This window comes from Lepisma saccharinum, chromosome 10 (assembly GCF_977018435.1).
Source record: "Lepisma saccharinum chromosome 10, izLepSacc3.1, whole genome shotgun sequence".
Classification (NCBI taxonomy): domain Eukaryota; kingdom Metazoa; phylum Arthropoda; class Insecta; order Zygentoma; family Lepismatidae; genus Lepisma; species Lepisma saccharinum.
In genome coordinates this window covers 32,729,245-32,747,786 of record NC_139238.1, presented here as the reverse complement: position 1 = coordinate 32,747,786, position 18,542 = coordinate 32,729,245, and the positions used below count along the sequence as shown (strand labels likewise).

Sequence of the window (18,542 nt, the reverse complement as noted above, 5' to 3'; positions counted from 1 at the left end):
CTAGCGATTGTCTTTGAAGAGACTGTCGTATGGGACGTTTAGGAGAATCCTGTTGGCCATTTCTCTCCCTAGGGAAGATACAGCCCCTTCCACTGCAGGCTTCATCTCCTGGAAGAAATCTCTCCAACTCGAGTTGATGGCTTGGTTCGTCGCACGACCTGGGAAAGGAAAATATATTTCCATTTTGGTTAAGAACCGTTACTTATCCACCTCTGTAGGTACAGTCTCCGGCAATAAAAATGGGACATATTGATCCTAAAATATTAGTTTCCCTGCAAGGCGTTATATGTGTTGCATAACTATACGGAGGTGATAGAAATTGCCATTGAAAATTTTGCTATAAAAATCAACTTATCGCCGTGGAGTTAGGCAACACACACAACGTCTTTGAGGGTAGCGAGTGCGTCAGGATCTAGCTGTCCCACTTTTATTGCCGGTGAGTGTACATCGACGTTTCACATGCTACTACCTAGTTTCACACACATTAATAGATTTTGGTCATTCTTCTATTTTTTGTATTAACATAAAATGTTGTTATTAATATTGTATTATTTTTTAAGTACGACATATTCACTTATTAATAGATGTGAAAACCAACATACGTGTATCCTTTCTGCAAAGCATATTAATTTAAATGAATTCAATTCTGATTTTGCGGAGGTTAAAGCTCCATATAAAAATAAAAATGAGACTGTGAGTTGTTACGTTTGAGAGTAAATAAGTATACAATTGGCAAAGTTTTCAATGAAATATCTAGCCCATCCTTCATAGCAAGATTCGCACCCCATACGCACATCTACATTCAAGGTTCTGCTGCCACCTATGAATAGATGAGGGAAACAAGCACACTGAAGCGCGCATTCTTACTTGGGAATGGGATATGGATGGAGACGAGACATGCAACCAATCTCCTGATAACACTTACAAGAGAGGTTACCTAAGTGTTCCCCTCCGATTTCCATGAAACGTGGCAGGTGTATAGAGGGGCCCAAAGGAAGAAATACGTGTTTTTTGTTTCGGCTAAAAAACTGTTTTAGGGAGCAAAATCCCCCTCAAATGTCAAGATGAGGAGAAATTGCAAGGGGGATCTGACCCCGAAACACGTAAATATGGCATAGGAAGATCACGCACATATAATTGGAACACACACACCACAGAACTGTAGGATTGTCGGTACCAAACGCAAGTGCTATCGTGAAGGACAATGGCAATTGAAGTTCTGTGCTAATAGTACTGGCAGATACACAGTGGGACACTTGAGATATGAAGCGCATATCACTGGCAAACACAGCTCTGTGCTGTGTGTGTTCCAATTATATGTGCGTGTTCTTCCTATGCCATATTTACGTGGTTTTGGGGTCAGATCCCCACTTCAATTTCTCCTCATCTTGACATTTGAGGGGGGTTTTGCCCACTAAAACAGTTTTTTCTTAGCTGAAACACAAAAACACGTATTTCTTTCTTTGGACTCCTCTATACACCTGCCAAGTTTCATGGAAATCAGAGGGGCACACAGGAGTCAGATCCCCACTTCAATTTGTCCTCATCTTGACATTTGAGGGGGGTTTTGCCCCCTAAAACTGGTTTTTAGCAGAAACGCAAAAACACGTATTTCTTCCTTTGGGCCCCTCTATACACCTGCTAAGTTTCATGGAAAACGGAGGGGGACACAGGGGTCAGATCCCGTCTTCAATTTGTCCTCATCTTGACATTTGAGGGGGTTTTGCCCCCTAAAACATGTTTTTAGCCGAAACAAAAAAACATGTATTTCTTCCTTTGGGCCCCACTTAGATAACCTCCCTTGTTAGTCCTAACCTTAGGGATATTTCACACTGGAGCGACACGGAACAGTTACAAGCGACACGTGTCTCTTGCTTTCCGACCGTCATAAATAAATGCAACCTTTCCAGCCGAAGCTCCACGACAAGCTGCACTGCACCGTTTTCTCAATACCATGCATCGTGTCACCTTGGCTTCTTGTTCGCTCATGCGCGGTGAATGTTTTTCTTTAGACTGAAGGAGCTCGTGTCGTTTGCCGCTTCGGTGTGACTTGCCGCCTGTTGCGTGTCGCTTTAGTCTGAAATCTTCCTAACACTTAAGAAATATTGAAATGTATAAAGGAATATTCTTTACAATTTCCTCTTCTCCTCCATAGCAACTATGTTCCTTAAGAGTTATGCAATGCGCTAATTACTTGTGTTATGTGGGTTGCCTAACTGTAAGGATATGACGGCTGATGAAAATTTCAAGTTCACATGAAGTGCAACTAACTTTTGCTAGCGAGTGTATACCTTCGACTAGTGGCATTTTATACTTTTAAGTTTTCACTTAGTAAATTCCTGCATGAAGCACACTTACCTAAGAGCTTGTTCCCGTTGAAAAGATCGTCAAGTTGCAGACGCACATTCCCAACATCCAATGAAACTTTGAGAGAAGTTATTCGTAGGTACTCCTTCCCACGGGACTTGACTATTTGACCCCTGATGAAGACGCGTCCAGAACACTCACCTTTAAAAATAAACGAATAGCATTTAAGCACAACTTATTAACCAAACCTTGATTTTTCTCAAACTCGATAGGGCCAAAAAATGTTTATTTTTGCAAAAACGTGTTTATGAATGTACAGCGACATCTTCTGAACACATTTCACACATGAGGAATTCCACGAAAAGTGGTCCTACTCTATGTAAATAGCCAAATGAATTAATATGGAAATTATTAGTGTATTTAATTGCATTAAGGTTTAGATGTTTGTGAATGAATATAATTTGAGCATTTCACCATTAAAAGTCACTAGCATCTGCAGTCTATGTGCTTCACAGACAAATGAAGTCAAAATTTGCTACATTTTTAAAGCGTCACACACGTAACGCACTTTTGTTAATGCTTTTCATGCATTCTACCTATGCCATCATACTCAAGTTTCTTTCACTTGTTAGCAGACACCATAATGTACTTCATAATTATATGAAATCAGTTCATTATGAATATTTTGATGCAATCTCATGTCTAGAACCTTCAATTTTGAGTGTAAAATGTCACACACGTAACGCTGGAATGTCCCATATTCGATGAGTTTGTTTTTTAGGTCCACTTTATGCACATTAAAGCTAATCGGGACTGGACCTACAGTTAAAAGCGGGATTCGAACCATTATGTACCTCCATCGGATATCGAGCCCGGGACACCTTGATTACAATGCATTCACACATTCGAAATCGCGAAATAACGAATTTGACATAAAATGTGAATTGTGGAACTTTTCGCTGATTTCAATACATTTTGTACCGAAGCAACGAAAAATACCGCGAAATCCAACGTTTATGTGTTTTAGACTTAAATAATAAAATCGCCAAATATAACGCGCAGGTTTTCCAACATTTTATCCATGAGAAAACCCTAAGGCGTGTTATACACGGAATAATTCTGTCAGCTACATGAAACCACGTGTAAATGAATATTTCTCTAAATTTTTCACCTTCTATGGGAACGTTTTGCATCACTGGTAAAAGTGGCGGGCTTCTGGCGGGAGATGGGGGCGCACCTACCATCACACGGGAGCCGTAACGTCGGTATTTGGCGCTCGAGAAATAATGGAAAATAACTTCCTCAAAAAGAGTTTCCAACGTATGAAACTGTCACAAATATGCGTAGGCCATGTGATACAATTTAAAATACTAGTTTAAAAGCACAGCGAAAGTAAAACTTTAGGTATTGTATATTTGGCAGGAAAATGTGCTAAAGTGAAAGGAGGAGTAGAAGGCGATTATACACATTATTAATAAAAAATAAACGCGAAAACCTTCTTCATAAATATATATCCTCTGAAAAATGCTTAGTTTAATTTCTAAAAGACGACAAAAGATGGCACTACTTCATGTAGCATGATATCGTAAAGAGATCATAATTATGTATAAAACTTACTCAGTTCGCTCTCACCACAAGCATAGCAAAAACTCTTTAAAACAAAAGCTACTGTTAGAATGCAATTGTCGTTTCGAAACAGGTTTGCAAGCACCAAAATGATGTGGAACACACACTGAGAAATTGTAATAGTTCACTGACATTCATTACCGCTGTGTTCACTTTTGTATTTTTGCCTTCAATCTGTTACCTCAAGGACTTTCAAGTCAAAATAAAAGTACAATAGCTTTTAATTAACTCGATAACTTTAGTACGTAGTTTAAACCAAGCACTCCGTCGTGTCCAATTATTGAAATGTGTATCTTCTATCTTTCATAAAAAAGTCTATCTAATACCTAAAATAACTTCAGAGCTTATTTTTGAGAATTTTCAGGTTCACTAGCTTTCGGGGGCTGATTGTAGTATTGTCCCGCCTTTCAGTCTTCACTGAATTCATTTAATCATCACTCATGCTCATCGTCCCGATTAGTCAAACGTGACAGAAAAGCGACGCATAGTAAAAATTCAATTTGTATTACTTTCGATGATTAAAAAAGTTTCTTTGTTGGGCTGCATTATATTATTTTGAAAACAACACGTCAATTAAATATGTATGACGTATTTTCTACTTCGCCTGTAATTATCGTCAGCAATTCTTAATTTACCCGGTACAGGTCGGTATTGCGATGACGAAGTGTGTGTCAACATAGCATTGCAGCTCACACTGGTGTGCAGCCTCAACGGTGAATGCTATGTTTGATAATTCAAGTACTTTAGAGTGAAAGCCAGGGCTCGAAACGGCTAGGAGCGGACCGGAATAGCGTTCCGGTTCGTGAAAATCAGGAACCTTACCGTTAAATCTCGTCACAAATGCCAACGGACCGTTCCTGTTCGTTAAAATTTGTAGATATTTCACTACATTTTCCTTTTCAGTGTAAAATAAAATGCCTAAAGTAAAATAAATTGCTCCCATGTGCTTAACACCACGCCACGAAGGCGTATAGGAGGTGTGGAGTTAGGGCCCCACATTTTCTTGATCACGGCCGAAGGTGGGAGTGATGTGATCAGCACCACGCCCCTGGCCCAATTTACGATGGATGGGCGCCGGAGCTGCTTGAACAGGTGGAAAAAATTCCAGTTATCCCCTGCAGAGGATCGAACAAAGCTCTCTCGCATGGTAGTCAGACGCCCTAACGACAGAGCTACCGCGGCTAATCTAGAATGTCTATAGCATTCATATGAGCTTCCCCTCTACATGAAGATGTGTTGATGCCGCGAGGGAGCTTAGGAAGGTATAATGGCGTCTATGTTGCTTTCACCTCTTTTGTGACTTGTGTTTTTTCCCCTTTGTTAATTTGTCAATAAAATTAGAGGAAAAGGTCTAAATATGGGCCCCCTTTTTATGTTGTCATTTTCGGAGAAAAAAAATAATATATCAAGCACCTGCCTTTAAAATGCATATCTATGAAATATATACTCAAATGTAATAGAATTGTAAAGTATAGAAGGTCTCCATTTAAAAAAAAAATCAATTTCCAAAAAATGGTAAAATGATGTATTTCAAAATTATGGTCTAAATATAGGCTACTAGTAGCAATATCATAAAAAAGCAATTAAAATAAAATAAAAAACCAGTCATTGATCGCTAAAACATTATACAATTCATATTTATGAATAATCTGTTGTTTTTAATGGGAAAAATCGAAATTAAGAAAAACATCCAAATATTTGTTGAAAATGTGATCGCAACATTAGATCTCATGTCATAGCCAATATATAGACCATCATGCTAGTTTTCTTCTTCAATTTATTTTCGCTCTCTGTGGTACATATTTCACAAACAAATCATGGCATTGTAAAAGCCCACATTGGTTTTATGTACCGCTAATATCAGAACGTATACAAAGCAGATGAGAATTCAGAAAACGCTGAGTTAAAACATACCTGCAAAAAGTTTACGGAGGTCGCAATTCTATAATAGCGTCCAAAGCCGAAACTAACCACCACTTTCTCTTGCGATTTGGCGCCGCAACCTTTGTCCTTGACAGATAACCAGTTCCCATAGCCTCTGACAGGCTGCAGCACCCGGGAGCGCTGATAACTCCAAAACCCATATTTAAACCTTCGCCCATATATAGACCTTTTCCTCTATTATTTGTCGTGTTTTGGGTATTCGATTGTTCTGACAGATTAACCTAATAGTCAAATTTTAAGTGAGCCAAAAAATAAGTGCAATCACTGATCGTACGCAAAATAACAACTTGCACTTCCAGAATATTAACGATATTTATTTTTTCAAAAACTAGCTGGTTGGGCGAGCTGTCTATTTCCATTTGTTTAAATTTTAAAAATGGAACAAAATTCCAGAAGATTCGTGTCAATTTATTTTGATACTACTTGAAGATTAGGTAAATATTTAATATTATATATTAACTTCCACTTTTTCCATTTTTCGTTATGCGAACTAATAACAGAGTCGTCCTATGGGACTGCGCTTTTGAATTACCCTGTCTGTGTGTGTGGAGGTTGAACTTGGTACCACCAAAATCAAAAACGTGCTTGCGCCACTGGCTGCAACTACTGTCATTGTTATCCAATATTTCTACTGCCAGCTCTACTACTGATGCTGCTACAATACTATCATGGTACTATTACTACCACTACTAGACTAGATATGGAAAGAGAAAACTATTAATGCCACATTGTTAACTTTAATTTTAGTTGTTGTTACTACTACCGCTTCTACTATCAATGTTACTGCTGTTCCATCACCGCTACTATATTACCTGCTGATCTACCACCATACTTGTACCCTGGGAGCAGTGACGCAAGTGTCTTGTATTTAAACCAGGGTTGTTAAAGGTCGACCCATAAATTTGAATGGGTTCCGCTGCAGGACCGTAACCTTTTTTCTCGCGCAATTTAAATTCGGTCCAAGTTGCGTATCGTTTCATTAAGAAAAGGTTCCTTGACCGTATTTAAATTGATCCGGAAAAAATGTTCCTGTACTGTATTTAAATTCAGCAGTAAAAAAAAGGTTCCTCGGGAAAAAAGGTTTCTGGAACGAATTGAAATAATTTACAGACAAAAAAGGTTCTTTACAGTCCAGAACCTATTTACGCTTACTGATCTTCTCTCCTGGACCGGAATTGATTTTTTTAAAAATTTCGTGGAGCTTTAATGACCCTGATTTCAATCACTTGAAAGGCACATATATCGTGGCGCTGTAGCATTATTGTCATCACTACCGATTACAACTAACTATGCTACAGTTATTGCCACTAGAACCATAACCCTAACAATTGTTGACACGGTTATTTATTTGAAGCAATTGAGATGAAATTTTAAGAATTTTTAAATACGAAGGAAAGTTAATAGAAAAAAAAGACTTACTGAAATTTCCTCTCATGGTTCCACGACCCCAAACGGGAATCATCAGCAAATTTATGTTGATTTCGTACTCTCCTGTCAGGGTGAGATGGGGAATCGTCAGCCCCATTTTCACAGTCAACTTGTCTGGATCAAAACTAGAAAGTAAAGCACACATATCGTACAAATTTTGTTACACGCTACACTCCTTCAAGTTCGACTAAGAGAGTAAAAGCCGAATTACACGGAGCTGGTTATCCTACTAGGATGCCTTAGCAGTGTTAAAGCCTTAAAGACTTGCCTTCTGATAAAATTTGCTGAACATCAAAGCCATAGTTGGAGCTGGACTGGTTACCAGGCTGGAAATGATGGCTGCCAGACTTGTTTTGAGGACTAGACTGTGTTCTGTGCTGTGGTAACAAAATTAAAGCGAATGTTTGGTCATGTGAAAGTAACCTGTGAGTTTGGAAAGGAAACATCGGTTCTAGTCTGTGGTTTCCGAGTGTTTGTTGTTCCATAGAAAAAAAGTAGCAGAAATGAAGTGCATTCGTGTCTATTAATATTTGGGTTGAGCTGAGTTTTTATTTTAAGTCAGCTTATGCACAGAAAGGCTAATCGGGACTCTACCTACAGTTTATAGTGGGGTCCGAACCACCCTGTGCCTCCTCTGAGCAGAGCCGTAGCTAGAGATTTCTGCGCCCCCGGGCGAGAATAAATTTCGGCGCCCCCTACACCCGCCTTGTCGAACTTCTACCATTGTGTTATTTTAAGGGAGCGGTAGAATCATTTGTTCTTGTGCCTTACTTAAATAATGTCGTTCATTCAAACTGACGTTTCATTTGTGCTAATAATTGTAGCAATTGTATGTAATTGTAGCAATCAAAACTATCGAGTTGTTTGTACGTATACACATATTCTTCTGAATCAAGGATCATTATTGACCTTGATTATTTAACAATTCTTCTGTGTGAACATACTAGCTACAATTTCACTCCTCTTGCCTTTCGAACAGCAAAGTAATTAATAACATCATCGAACACAAGTGATTGAACTCTGCACTTCTCAACAGACAAAATAGTCAGGTTAGTCAGCTTTTCTTGACTCAAGGAAGAACGCAAGTAATTCTTTACAAGCTTTAGCTTACTAAAACTCCTTTCACAAGATGCAACAGACGAAGGTTGAGTTAAAAATAGTTTCAATGCAGTGACAAAATTTGGGTACAACTCAATACATGATATTTTATGAATGCATGAGAGAGCAGCAAGTGCTGACAATTCTGACAAGCATTCCAAGTGAAAGTCTTTTAAAAATGCTTGGGCATGATGTTTAAAGAACAACAGTTCATGAAGTAACTCACTTCCGTTGATATCCTCGGGGTATAATAAAGCCAGATCAAAGATTCCCTTTCTCAACGTTTCTTCTGACATAACTTCCATATTGCTTGGAATAATTACTGAAACATTCTCCAAAATTCCTTTCATTAGCTTGAATTTGTCGCCTTTTTGTGACAAAATAGATTCCAATTCACAAAACAAGCTCTTCCTAATTTTTTTTTCTGCATTTATGACTACACTTTCATCTTCTGCAACTTCATCGAAAACCTTGGTTTTCTTTTTGGGACGTTGTTCTGTTCATATCATCGCAGATCTGTTTGCTTTTCTCAATAGCGTTAGTGACAATTCTTTCCCGATTGGCAGACAGAAAGCTTTGCAGTCCCTGTAAGTGACTAACACCTATATCTATTGTAACAGACTTTTCTTGTAGCCGTAGGTTAACGTCGTTAATAGCTCGAAGGATATCAGCCCAGCAGAATAAGAACACAAGATAGTTAAACTTCTTAAGGCTGTGTAGCAGGCATTTGGCACCGTGTAACTGTTTCGGATGACTCTTTTGAGAGGTCACATAATTCCTCCAAAGCTGCACAGACATCCGGAAATTGGGTACTCACAGATTGTACTGCGTTTGCTTTTGAAGACCACCTAGTTGCTGATTGACTCTTCACAGTAATACGAACATGATTTTTTAAAACACCCCAACGATGAGTTGATTTACTGAAAAACCTGTAAACATTTTGAATTGATACAAATCCATTGACGATTTCTGTGTCTGCTGACGCAACATGAACACCAACTAAATTTAACTAGTGTGACGCACAAGGAACATAGAGAACTGTAGGAAACTGCTGATAAATGCGAGCTTGAACACCGTAGTATTTCCCCGACATATTACTGGCGTTGTCAAAGTACTGAGCACGGTAGTTTGACATGGAAAGGCCATCATTCTGAACAGCATGCAAAATGTCTTCAGCTTAAGGTAGCGCCAGTTTTGTTGTCAGTATTAATAAAGCCAACGAAACTTTCTTCGATTTTGCACTCTTCATCTGAAGATACTGTAACGTAACGATAAATTTGGGACATTTGCTCTTTAGGACTGACATCAGGAGTCGAGTCATACAAAATGGCAAAATATTTTGCCCTTTTAATGTCCTCAATTATTGTCTGACGTCAAATTTCGCAAAAAATATTTTGTTTTAAAGGAAAATACGACATGCAGACTGCAGATTACACCAATAGTATTTTTACAGCTGCATATACATTCACTAAGAAGTTGTAAAACATATCGTCACTGACAAACAAATTATATATACGTGGGTGACACTAAAAGTTTTTAGATGCGGCAACACTGATTGCAGCAATACATTGTCTCTACCTAGGTAGGATATGTTGAAGTTAGTAGTCTGTGAAGTGTGTTAATGCTGCAGAATTTATAGTTGTTAATTGTTGTGTGCCAGAAATTAGTCAATTATTGTCGTGTGTGTACAGTAAAATGGATTTAACACGGGAGCACTTCAGAGCAATGATTTTTTACGATTTTCGAGCAGGTTTAACGCAGCAGCAATGTTATGAAAGGCTCCGAAATGCATTTCAGGAGGAAGCCCCATGCCGTGCGACTGTGTTTAATTGGTTTTTAGAATTTCGACGTGGACGTCAGATACTCAGTGATGAATTACGTGATTGTCGTCCTGTGACAGCAACTTCTCAAGAAAACGTCGACAGAGTGCGTCGCATGATAGAGGAGGATAACCGGGTGACATATGCAGTTATTAGTGCAACACTGGGTATTGGTATGAGTCAGGTTCAAACGATCCTGCATGACCACCTTGGTGTCAGGAAGCTCTGTGCCAGACGGATCCCACACCATCTTACTCAGGAGCAAAAGCAGGCACGGGTCACATGCTGCATGAAAATGCTGGACAAATTTAACCAAGGACAATCAAATGCAGTGTATGACATCGTAACAGGTGACGAAACTTGGGTGTACTGTTATGAACCCGAGAGCAAACGACAGTCGACGCAGTGGATCTTCCCGGATGAAGACCCACCAACAAAAGTCAGGAAGGGACGAAGTGTTGGCAAACAAATGGTTGCCACTTTCTTCAGTCGGACGGGCCATATTGCAACAGTGCCGCTACAGGGACGTCGGACCGTTAATGCTGAAGGGTACACTACGGTTTGTTTACCGGAGATCGTACGGAAAGTTCGTGAAAAACGCCCACGAAGTCGCATTATTGTGCATCAAGACAATGCGCGCAGCCATACAGCAGTACGAACAATTGAATTCTTCAAAGCCTCCAACATCGAAGAAATGACTCATTCTCCTTACAGTCCCGACCTCGCCCCTTGTGATTTCTTCCTGTTCCCTAAAATCAAGGATACATTACGAGGTTCTTCATTTCCTACTCCCGAGGAGGCAGTCACCGCCTTCGTTCAGTGCATTCAAGAGGTGCCTGCAGATGTGTGGTCCCAGTGCTTTCACACTTGGTTTGAGCGGATGAACAAGTGTATCAACTGTCATGGAGAATACTTTGAAAAATTATAGCATTCATACTTTTGGTCTCCAGTGTTTTACTTGCGCGTGTCTAAAAACTTTTAGTGTGACCTATCGTATAATATATAAATTGGATACTATTTCTTTTCTTTCATTTGTTTAAAAGAAAAATTTGTAATGCGATCGCAGCGAGCAAAAAAAAATCAATATCTTTGCAAACTGTCAATGATATTGTTTTAATAGGGCGCCAATACTTTCGAGGGGATCCCATGCATCCTTTATTACAAGTAATTTTCAATGTTTTTCTTCTTGCCGTCCGGCGCCCCCTTCCACCAGCGCCCGGGCGACCGCCCCGCTCGCTTTCCCTAGCTACGGCTCTGCCACTGAGTATCGAGCCCCTTGATTACCAGGTGAGAACGTTAACACTACGCCATGGGAGAGGTCCCTATTGATGTTTGGGAATTTATCTATATTAATGAGATTTGTCCACGATAGATATTTTCATAAGATTTAATGTCCGAAGGTACTTAGAACTGGCAGGCAATAGTAGAATTTACTAATTGGTAACATACAAATTTGCATATCTAAGAAAAAACTGCCCCTACCGCCCCCCCCTGGAAAGGAAATCACAATTACGACACTGATTTGGGGCATCCCCTGAAGGCTAACCCAACCAAATGGTTAGTTTTCTAACTATAGCATTCTAGATGTTTAACCAGTTCACTCGCATATCAAATTTGTGTCCCTAGTAATAAATACAATAGGCTTCCCCCTTAATCAACACCACTTCATAATTTTCCGTTTTGAAAACATCATACCACATACAATGTTATGACTTATTTAATTTATTTGTTCCTCCTCCAGTGTTTTTCATTGCTTGAGGTATACTAAATAAGGAATAACACAGGAAGAGGTAAACCAAAAGCGGTCCAAATTTAAAGATTTAATCAATTCAACTATATTAATACATTGGATGTTGTGAAGGTTATAGCCGTTATTTGTACGAATCCAAGTCATAGAAACGTAAGGGCTGATGTTCAATATGCCTAAAGAGTTTTAGAGTACGTGCAGAAATAGTGAAAAATATATGAACCTCGGTAGCATATAATGCAGTAACAGAACATTAGCATATCGAACAAAGACCTATAACACCATATTAACAATCTTGACAAAAATGAAACAGCAATTATTCGGTTCATAACACTAACCTGCAAAATTCGGGTCACTAAAAAGTATTTGTAACCTGAGGGTTGATTCTTATGTTTATTGATACGCTGATTCCAAATAAGACCTCCATTCTTCTCTATTACGTAAGGATTTTCCATAAAAGTGAGTCACAGCTGCTTGTGAAAGTGCCCATCTTACTATACTGGTTAAACATATGTCGTCAATGAAATGTAATGGAAAACACAAAACAGCGGCAAAATATTTTTAAAACATTGGGTGTATGCTATAAAATAATCCAAATGCCATTCCCGACACTTATCGTCATTTACAGTCCCTCCTGATGCTGTTTTCTTTTCCCGTGGAATCTCGGTGGCTAAGTCGGTAACGCGTCTGACTACCATGCTAAAAGTCCCGGTTTCGATTCCTTTCCGGTTCAAATCCGGGTACTTTTCTAACGATGGAAGCGGCCCCGGCGCCCACCCAGCGTCGAATAACATGGGTACCTGGGGGAAACCCTGGGGGGTAAAGGCGGTCAGGGGCGTGATGCTGATCACATCACATCCACTCATGACCGGATCAAGAAAGTGTGGGGCGTTACCCCCACACCCCCTATACGCTTTCATGGCGTGGTGCTATGCACAGGTGAGCACTTTACCTTTTTTATCTACTTCTTCCACTTTGTCTCTTCTGGATGGATTGCGGAAGATCTCTGTGCAGCATCCAGCAGTAGTCTGCCAACATGTTTGTGTTCCACCTACCCTGGTACGTACGTCCCATATCCTTGATATTTTGATGAAATTTCTCCCCCTGCTTGTCGCTTATGGCACCCAGGTTCTCGGGAAAGTAGCCCAAATGAGAATTCAGAAAGTGCAATTTCAAACCCATGGAGCAACCCAAATCTCTGAATTCTCTCATCATGTTTTTCACAATACACTTGAATTCGGGGTCTTTAAAATGAACAAGAAATTTGTGCACAACTTTTTTAAAACCATTCCGGACTTCGTTTTGAACTGTGTTCATCGTAGTTTCAAAATTATTGTCCTTTATCAGTTTCCTTATATCTGGCCCTTCAAATACATCTTCATTTAATTTCACTTCTGATTGTCCTGGAAATTTTCTTTCCAGGCACTTAAAACATTCTCTCTCTCTCCCTCTTTTGATAGAGCTTTGACAAACTATTTCATTACCTAGGTACAACAAGTTCCATTACAAAAGTTTCCAATCCTTAACCTCATACTGTATATTCTAACTCCCCATCAACCCAGGACATTGCAACAATATACTAGACCAAGGGCGCCGACTTGTCAAAATTATTGGGAGGGGCTCTGATCACTGTGAATGACTCACTCCTTCCCTTTTTTGAAAATAAAAATTACGTCTTCGTATAGCAGTCTTTAAACAGCTATTATATTCCTCATGCAAATGAAATGTAACATGAAAAACGTGTGTCTGCTCATTTGTTTTTTAGATAACAATTAACATTTTAATTTAAAAGTAGGCTATGTATTTACATTAACCCATTACTGCCCACTGTCGACATTTGTCGACATAAAATTTAATAATTTAGTATAATTTTTTTCTCATGGGTTTTGTGATATTTGTTTACAACGATAACTTTCGTGGATGAGTTGGCAACTACTTCAGCGACTGCAGCAGAGTAACCTTCAGTTTCCCTCCACAGAGCTTGGTGAGTCATTGTTGTTCACACGTGTTTGCATTGTGTTTGCATCGTGCGCTATGGCTGCTAGCAATAGGTATGTTTTTTCGTATTATCCTAAATCTTAATTAGGTTATTTTTATGTGTGCATAAATAGCACATGTTGGTTATATTTACGCTATATTCACTTTCGTTGAATGGTTGTTATCATCTTCTACGTACGTCGTTATAATTTAGTGTCGACATTTGTCGACAGTGAGCACGGACGGGTCCACTGTTTTCATCACCGGCCCTATTACCATATCAGTTGTATAATTTTTCCAAGTTGACTGTAGAGCAGATCGCTTGTATATTAGAAGAGACAGACGACCTCTTAGATGCAATTGTATACACCGAGCCTCCTGAGAATGTTCTTCTAAGCGATGGTGATAGTGATGAAGATGAACCCGTTGGAGATATGAACAAACTTTCTGGTAATCAACTTCGGACAGGTGCAGTGCTGGTTTGCTCCAAAATCACCGATAAGGGAATAGTGCATTTGAGACAGGGTGAACCAGATGATGATGCGTGCGATAATGTTGCAGCTGTTTCAGTGTCCGATGTGCCTCAGTTTGATTTTGGAAGTCCTCCGCAGAAGCGACCAAAATCTGAAGCGTCAACAAGCAAAGATCCCGGTAGTTGTGTTCAAATCGAGAGTAAACAAATCAAGACTGGAGTAAAAGTTATACCTTCACATCAGAGAATAAAGTCTCAAGTTCGTAAGTGGGAAAAGAGTGACATCGGAGACAAACCTTCGATCGAGTTCACACGGCCCGACTTTCTTCAAAATGATTTCACACCGGTACAATTGTTCGAAATGTTTATGGACGATGAAGTTATTGAATTTATAGTTCAATCCACAATTGAGTATGCCGTGCAGAAGGGAAAACCTGCATTTACATTGTGCAAGGATAAACTCAAACTTTTCTTTGCAATATTATTCCTTTCTGGATACAATGTAATGGCTAGAACCAGAATGTATTGGGAATTATCTGAAGATGTACATCACGCAGGTGTTTCGAAAGCAATGTCAAGGAATAGGTTTGAAGGAATACTGCGATACATACATTTTTGTGACAATTCAAAACTAGACGCTGTTGATCGTTTTGGGAAGATAAGGCCAGTTTGGTCTATGATAAATGAGCGTTGGCTTCAATTTTATCCAGGTAATACATATCTCTCAATTGACGAGTCAATGGTTCCATAGTATGGGAGACATGGCGCCAAATAGCACATCCACGGGAAACCCATTCGCTTTGGTTTCAAAGTATGGGCATTGTCGACGCGTCTTGGATATCTTATTCAAGGAGAGCCGTATCAAGGTGCTGCTACGGGAAATACAATACCAGAATTGGGAGTAGGTGGCTCTGTAGTCATGGATTTGATATCCGAACTTTCGGCTCGTTCACGGCTCTCTTTGTTTTTTGACAACTATTTTACTTCCATTCGTCTGCTGGAACATTTACAAGCAAACGGTCACGATGGAACAGGTATGGTTCGCCCAAATCGTGTAGAAAATGCTCCACTTCCGGATATTTGTTCGTGCAGGAAACAAGAGCGGGGAAGTTACCATCAACTAACAGACAAAAGTACTCGCATTACTCTTGTACGCTACCATGATAACAACATCGTTACGGTAGCATCAACTGTCTCGGGTGTGTCACCTCTGGGACATGCAAGGCGATGGAGCAATGCGGACAAAAAATACATTTCAGGTCCTCAACCTTCGTGTGTTGCTCTATACATTACTTACATGGGTGGTGTTGACCGCATGGACCAAAACATTGCATGCTACAGGATTAGTATCAGGAACAAGAAGTGGTTTATGGCCAATGATAAGTTATCTGCTTAACGTTTCCATGAACAACGCATGGCAACTTTACCGCCTGACTGCTAAAGGAAAAGAAGATGGGCTTGATCGGCTCTCATTTACGAGGTATGTAGTACGGAATTATATGCAGTCGTACGTGAAAAACCGTCCACTAGCAGGAAGACCAAGCGTTAAAGTCTCATCCAGAGTATTGCCTGAAGTGCGATTTGATGGCACATCACATCATTTGGAAACTGTTTCCAAACAAGTACGTTGTGGACATTGTGGAAAGGCTACAAGGAAGAAATGTAAGAAGTTCAATGTCGGATGCCATATACAGTGTTCAGAGGCATTTCACACACAGAAATAGATCAGCAACACTTACACAAAGTATGCATTGTTTTCTATTTCCAAAATTTAATTATGATTTTATTTAGTTAGGTTCGAAAGTAGCAACTCAATTCAGAAGTAATTCATAGAATTTTATTATGTACCGCTGCAAATGTAAAAATATGAATGAGCATTGTAATTTCTTGTAAATATGTTCATGTATCAATATAATCTGAATGTCAAACAATAAAAATATAAAATATGTAGAATTTCGTTGTAATAACAGCCCATATATTTAGTAATATAATCATGTTTATTAAGGTTTTGTTATTCAGTATTGATGGTGCCATCCGTGCTCACTGTCGACATTTGTCGACATGCTAAAACTAAAAGACTATTGGTCGAAAAAAATAAAAATCATTATTTTGGCATTATTTTAGACAAACTACAAAAGGGTTTCAAAGGATACAAGAAATTTCGAAAAATAAATAATTTGGGCAGTAATGGGTTAAGAGGCCAACAGTTTTATGCCGGCCTCGGTAGCCGAGCGTGTTGGGTGGTCGACTCAACTCGCTTTGATCCGGAGGTCTCGGGTTCGATTCCTTGCGAGGGCATGGGTGTGTTTTAATGTCCGCAAAAGACTTGTAAAGAAAGGACATGTGACGGGTGAAAAGAACCTTAGTGTTGACGTACCCATAAAAATAGCGAATATTTACAATATTTAACAGTTTTATTTAATTATTTACATAAATGCTAACACAAATCGCAGGAAAATAGTTTTACTTTTTTGTTCCTGCTACAATATTTTACTTCTTAAATTTAATTTTGCAATTGTAAAAAAACACATAGCACGCCGTGCTTTAGCAATAATGCCTTTGATCATAGCCGTTCCCGCTTTCGCAATACAGACTTTTCATAAGCTTTCCTTGCGTACTTTACTGCAAGCCAGTGTTAAATAAACTCAAAGACTTTAGAATTATTTTCCCCTTACTCTTTGGACTAGAGGAAGAGATTTCGACGATAACTAAATATCGTACAAATCAATATTGCCTGAAAGTCGTGTTTACGACCTCGAATTGTTTAGAATTCACTAAACAACATACTGGTATAATTGTCATATCACCTCGTTATTTTGAAACTCTTTTTTGTAAACGTGTTAAAAATACTCATAATTATATACTTAGTATTTTAGTAATAAGTCATGTGTTTTGCTGTCTCCGTTCATAGCACCCCCCCAAGTTGATGGTTTAGCAGTCTCAGCCGCCCAAATTTGATGGACTAGAACAGGAGTTTCCAACTGGCGGCCCGCGATGTCTTTTTTTGCGGCCCGCGAAGCCAGTTTGCAATATACATTAATTTTATGTATTTTTATTAAAATACGTTCTATTTATGGAATTCCTTAAACAACTGGCGTTTCTAACAGATATCACAGGTCATTTGAACGAACTGAACTTGAAACTGCAGGGAAGAAACCAGCTGGGGTCAGATTTAATGGGAAACATAAATGGGTATCGTAATAAACTGAAGATTTTCAACGTTACTTTGGAGAGGAAAAACCTGGTCCATTCTCCAAGCTGTCGACAGCTAGCAGAAGATGAAGAAACACTGGACTTTTCTGAATTCAGTGCAAATATTAAAGAAATAATGGATGAGCTTGACTCCAGATTTAAAGATTTTGAAGAACTTAAAAGCAGCATCCGGCTATTTAGCAATCCTCTTGGCGTTAACATCGAAGAACAAGAAGCTTTTCTCTCCTACTTGAATTGTGTGATTTGCAAGGCGGTGTGTTCCTCCAAACTAGCGAAGAAAAGAGGCCATAGTTTTTCAAATACCTTTGAAAGGAAAGCTTTCCAAACCTTCGTAGTTTTGGGCAAAGAATGACATCGATGTTCGGCAGCACATACACGTGTGAAAGTGTTTTTTCTTCAATGAAGTTCATCAAGAACCGCTCCAGAAGCCGACTGGCAGATTCTTCACTGCTTCACCTTCTGAGACTTTCAAATACAGAAATTCAAGTGGACATTCCAACTTTAATAAAAGAAGCAGATCGGCCTCAATTTTCACATTGAACACTTACTATGAAGGATTCTTATTTGTATGGTTTTTCATTTCTTTGAATTCATCCATAAGTATTGGGATTTTGTGAAATAAATTCTAATTATACAATTTTGACTTGTGATTCCATTGTTTTTATTGCCTCATTTTAGAAATTTAGGTCATGCGTAAGTACTACATTTTCAGTTCAGTACTTACAGTTCTTGTAATTTTTAATCCCCCACACCAAAAAAAAAAAGAATGCGGTCCGCCAATCAACTGCTGGATATAATTTTGGCCCTCGGACCTTTTGAAGTTGGAAACCACTGGTCTAGAACATTTAAAATGTGTATTTAAAGTTAAGTTCATGTTGCACAATTCAGAGTAAACTTTACAAGAGAAGCA

General features: G+C 39.0%; 1 protein-coding gene across 1 annotated transcript in view; it reads right to left on the bottom strand.

Annotated features, from left to right (window-relative positions):
- Positions 1-18,542, bottom strand: part of LOC145994053 (circadian clock-controlled protein daywake-like) — a 54,898-nt gene continuing 36,356 nt past the window's right edge. The window contains exons 4-6 of the mRNA XM_083130137.1: positions 7,297-7,430; positions 2,359-2,508; positions 1-158 (exon numbers count right to left, since the gene is read on the bottom strand). Of these exons, the coding sequence (XP_082986263.1) occupies positions 1-158; positions 2,359-2,508; positions 7,297-7,430 (442 nt within the window). The remainder of the gene's footprint in view (positions 159-2,358; positions 2,509-7,296; positions 7,431-18,542) is intronic.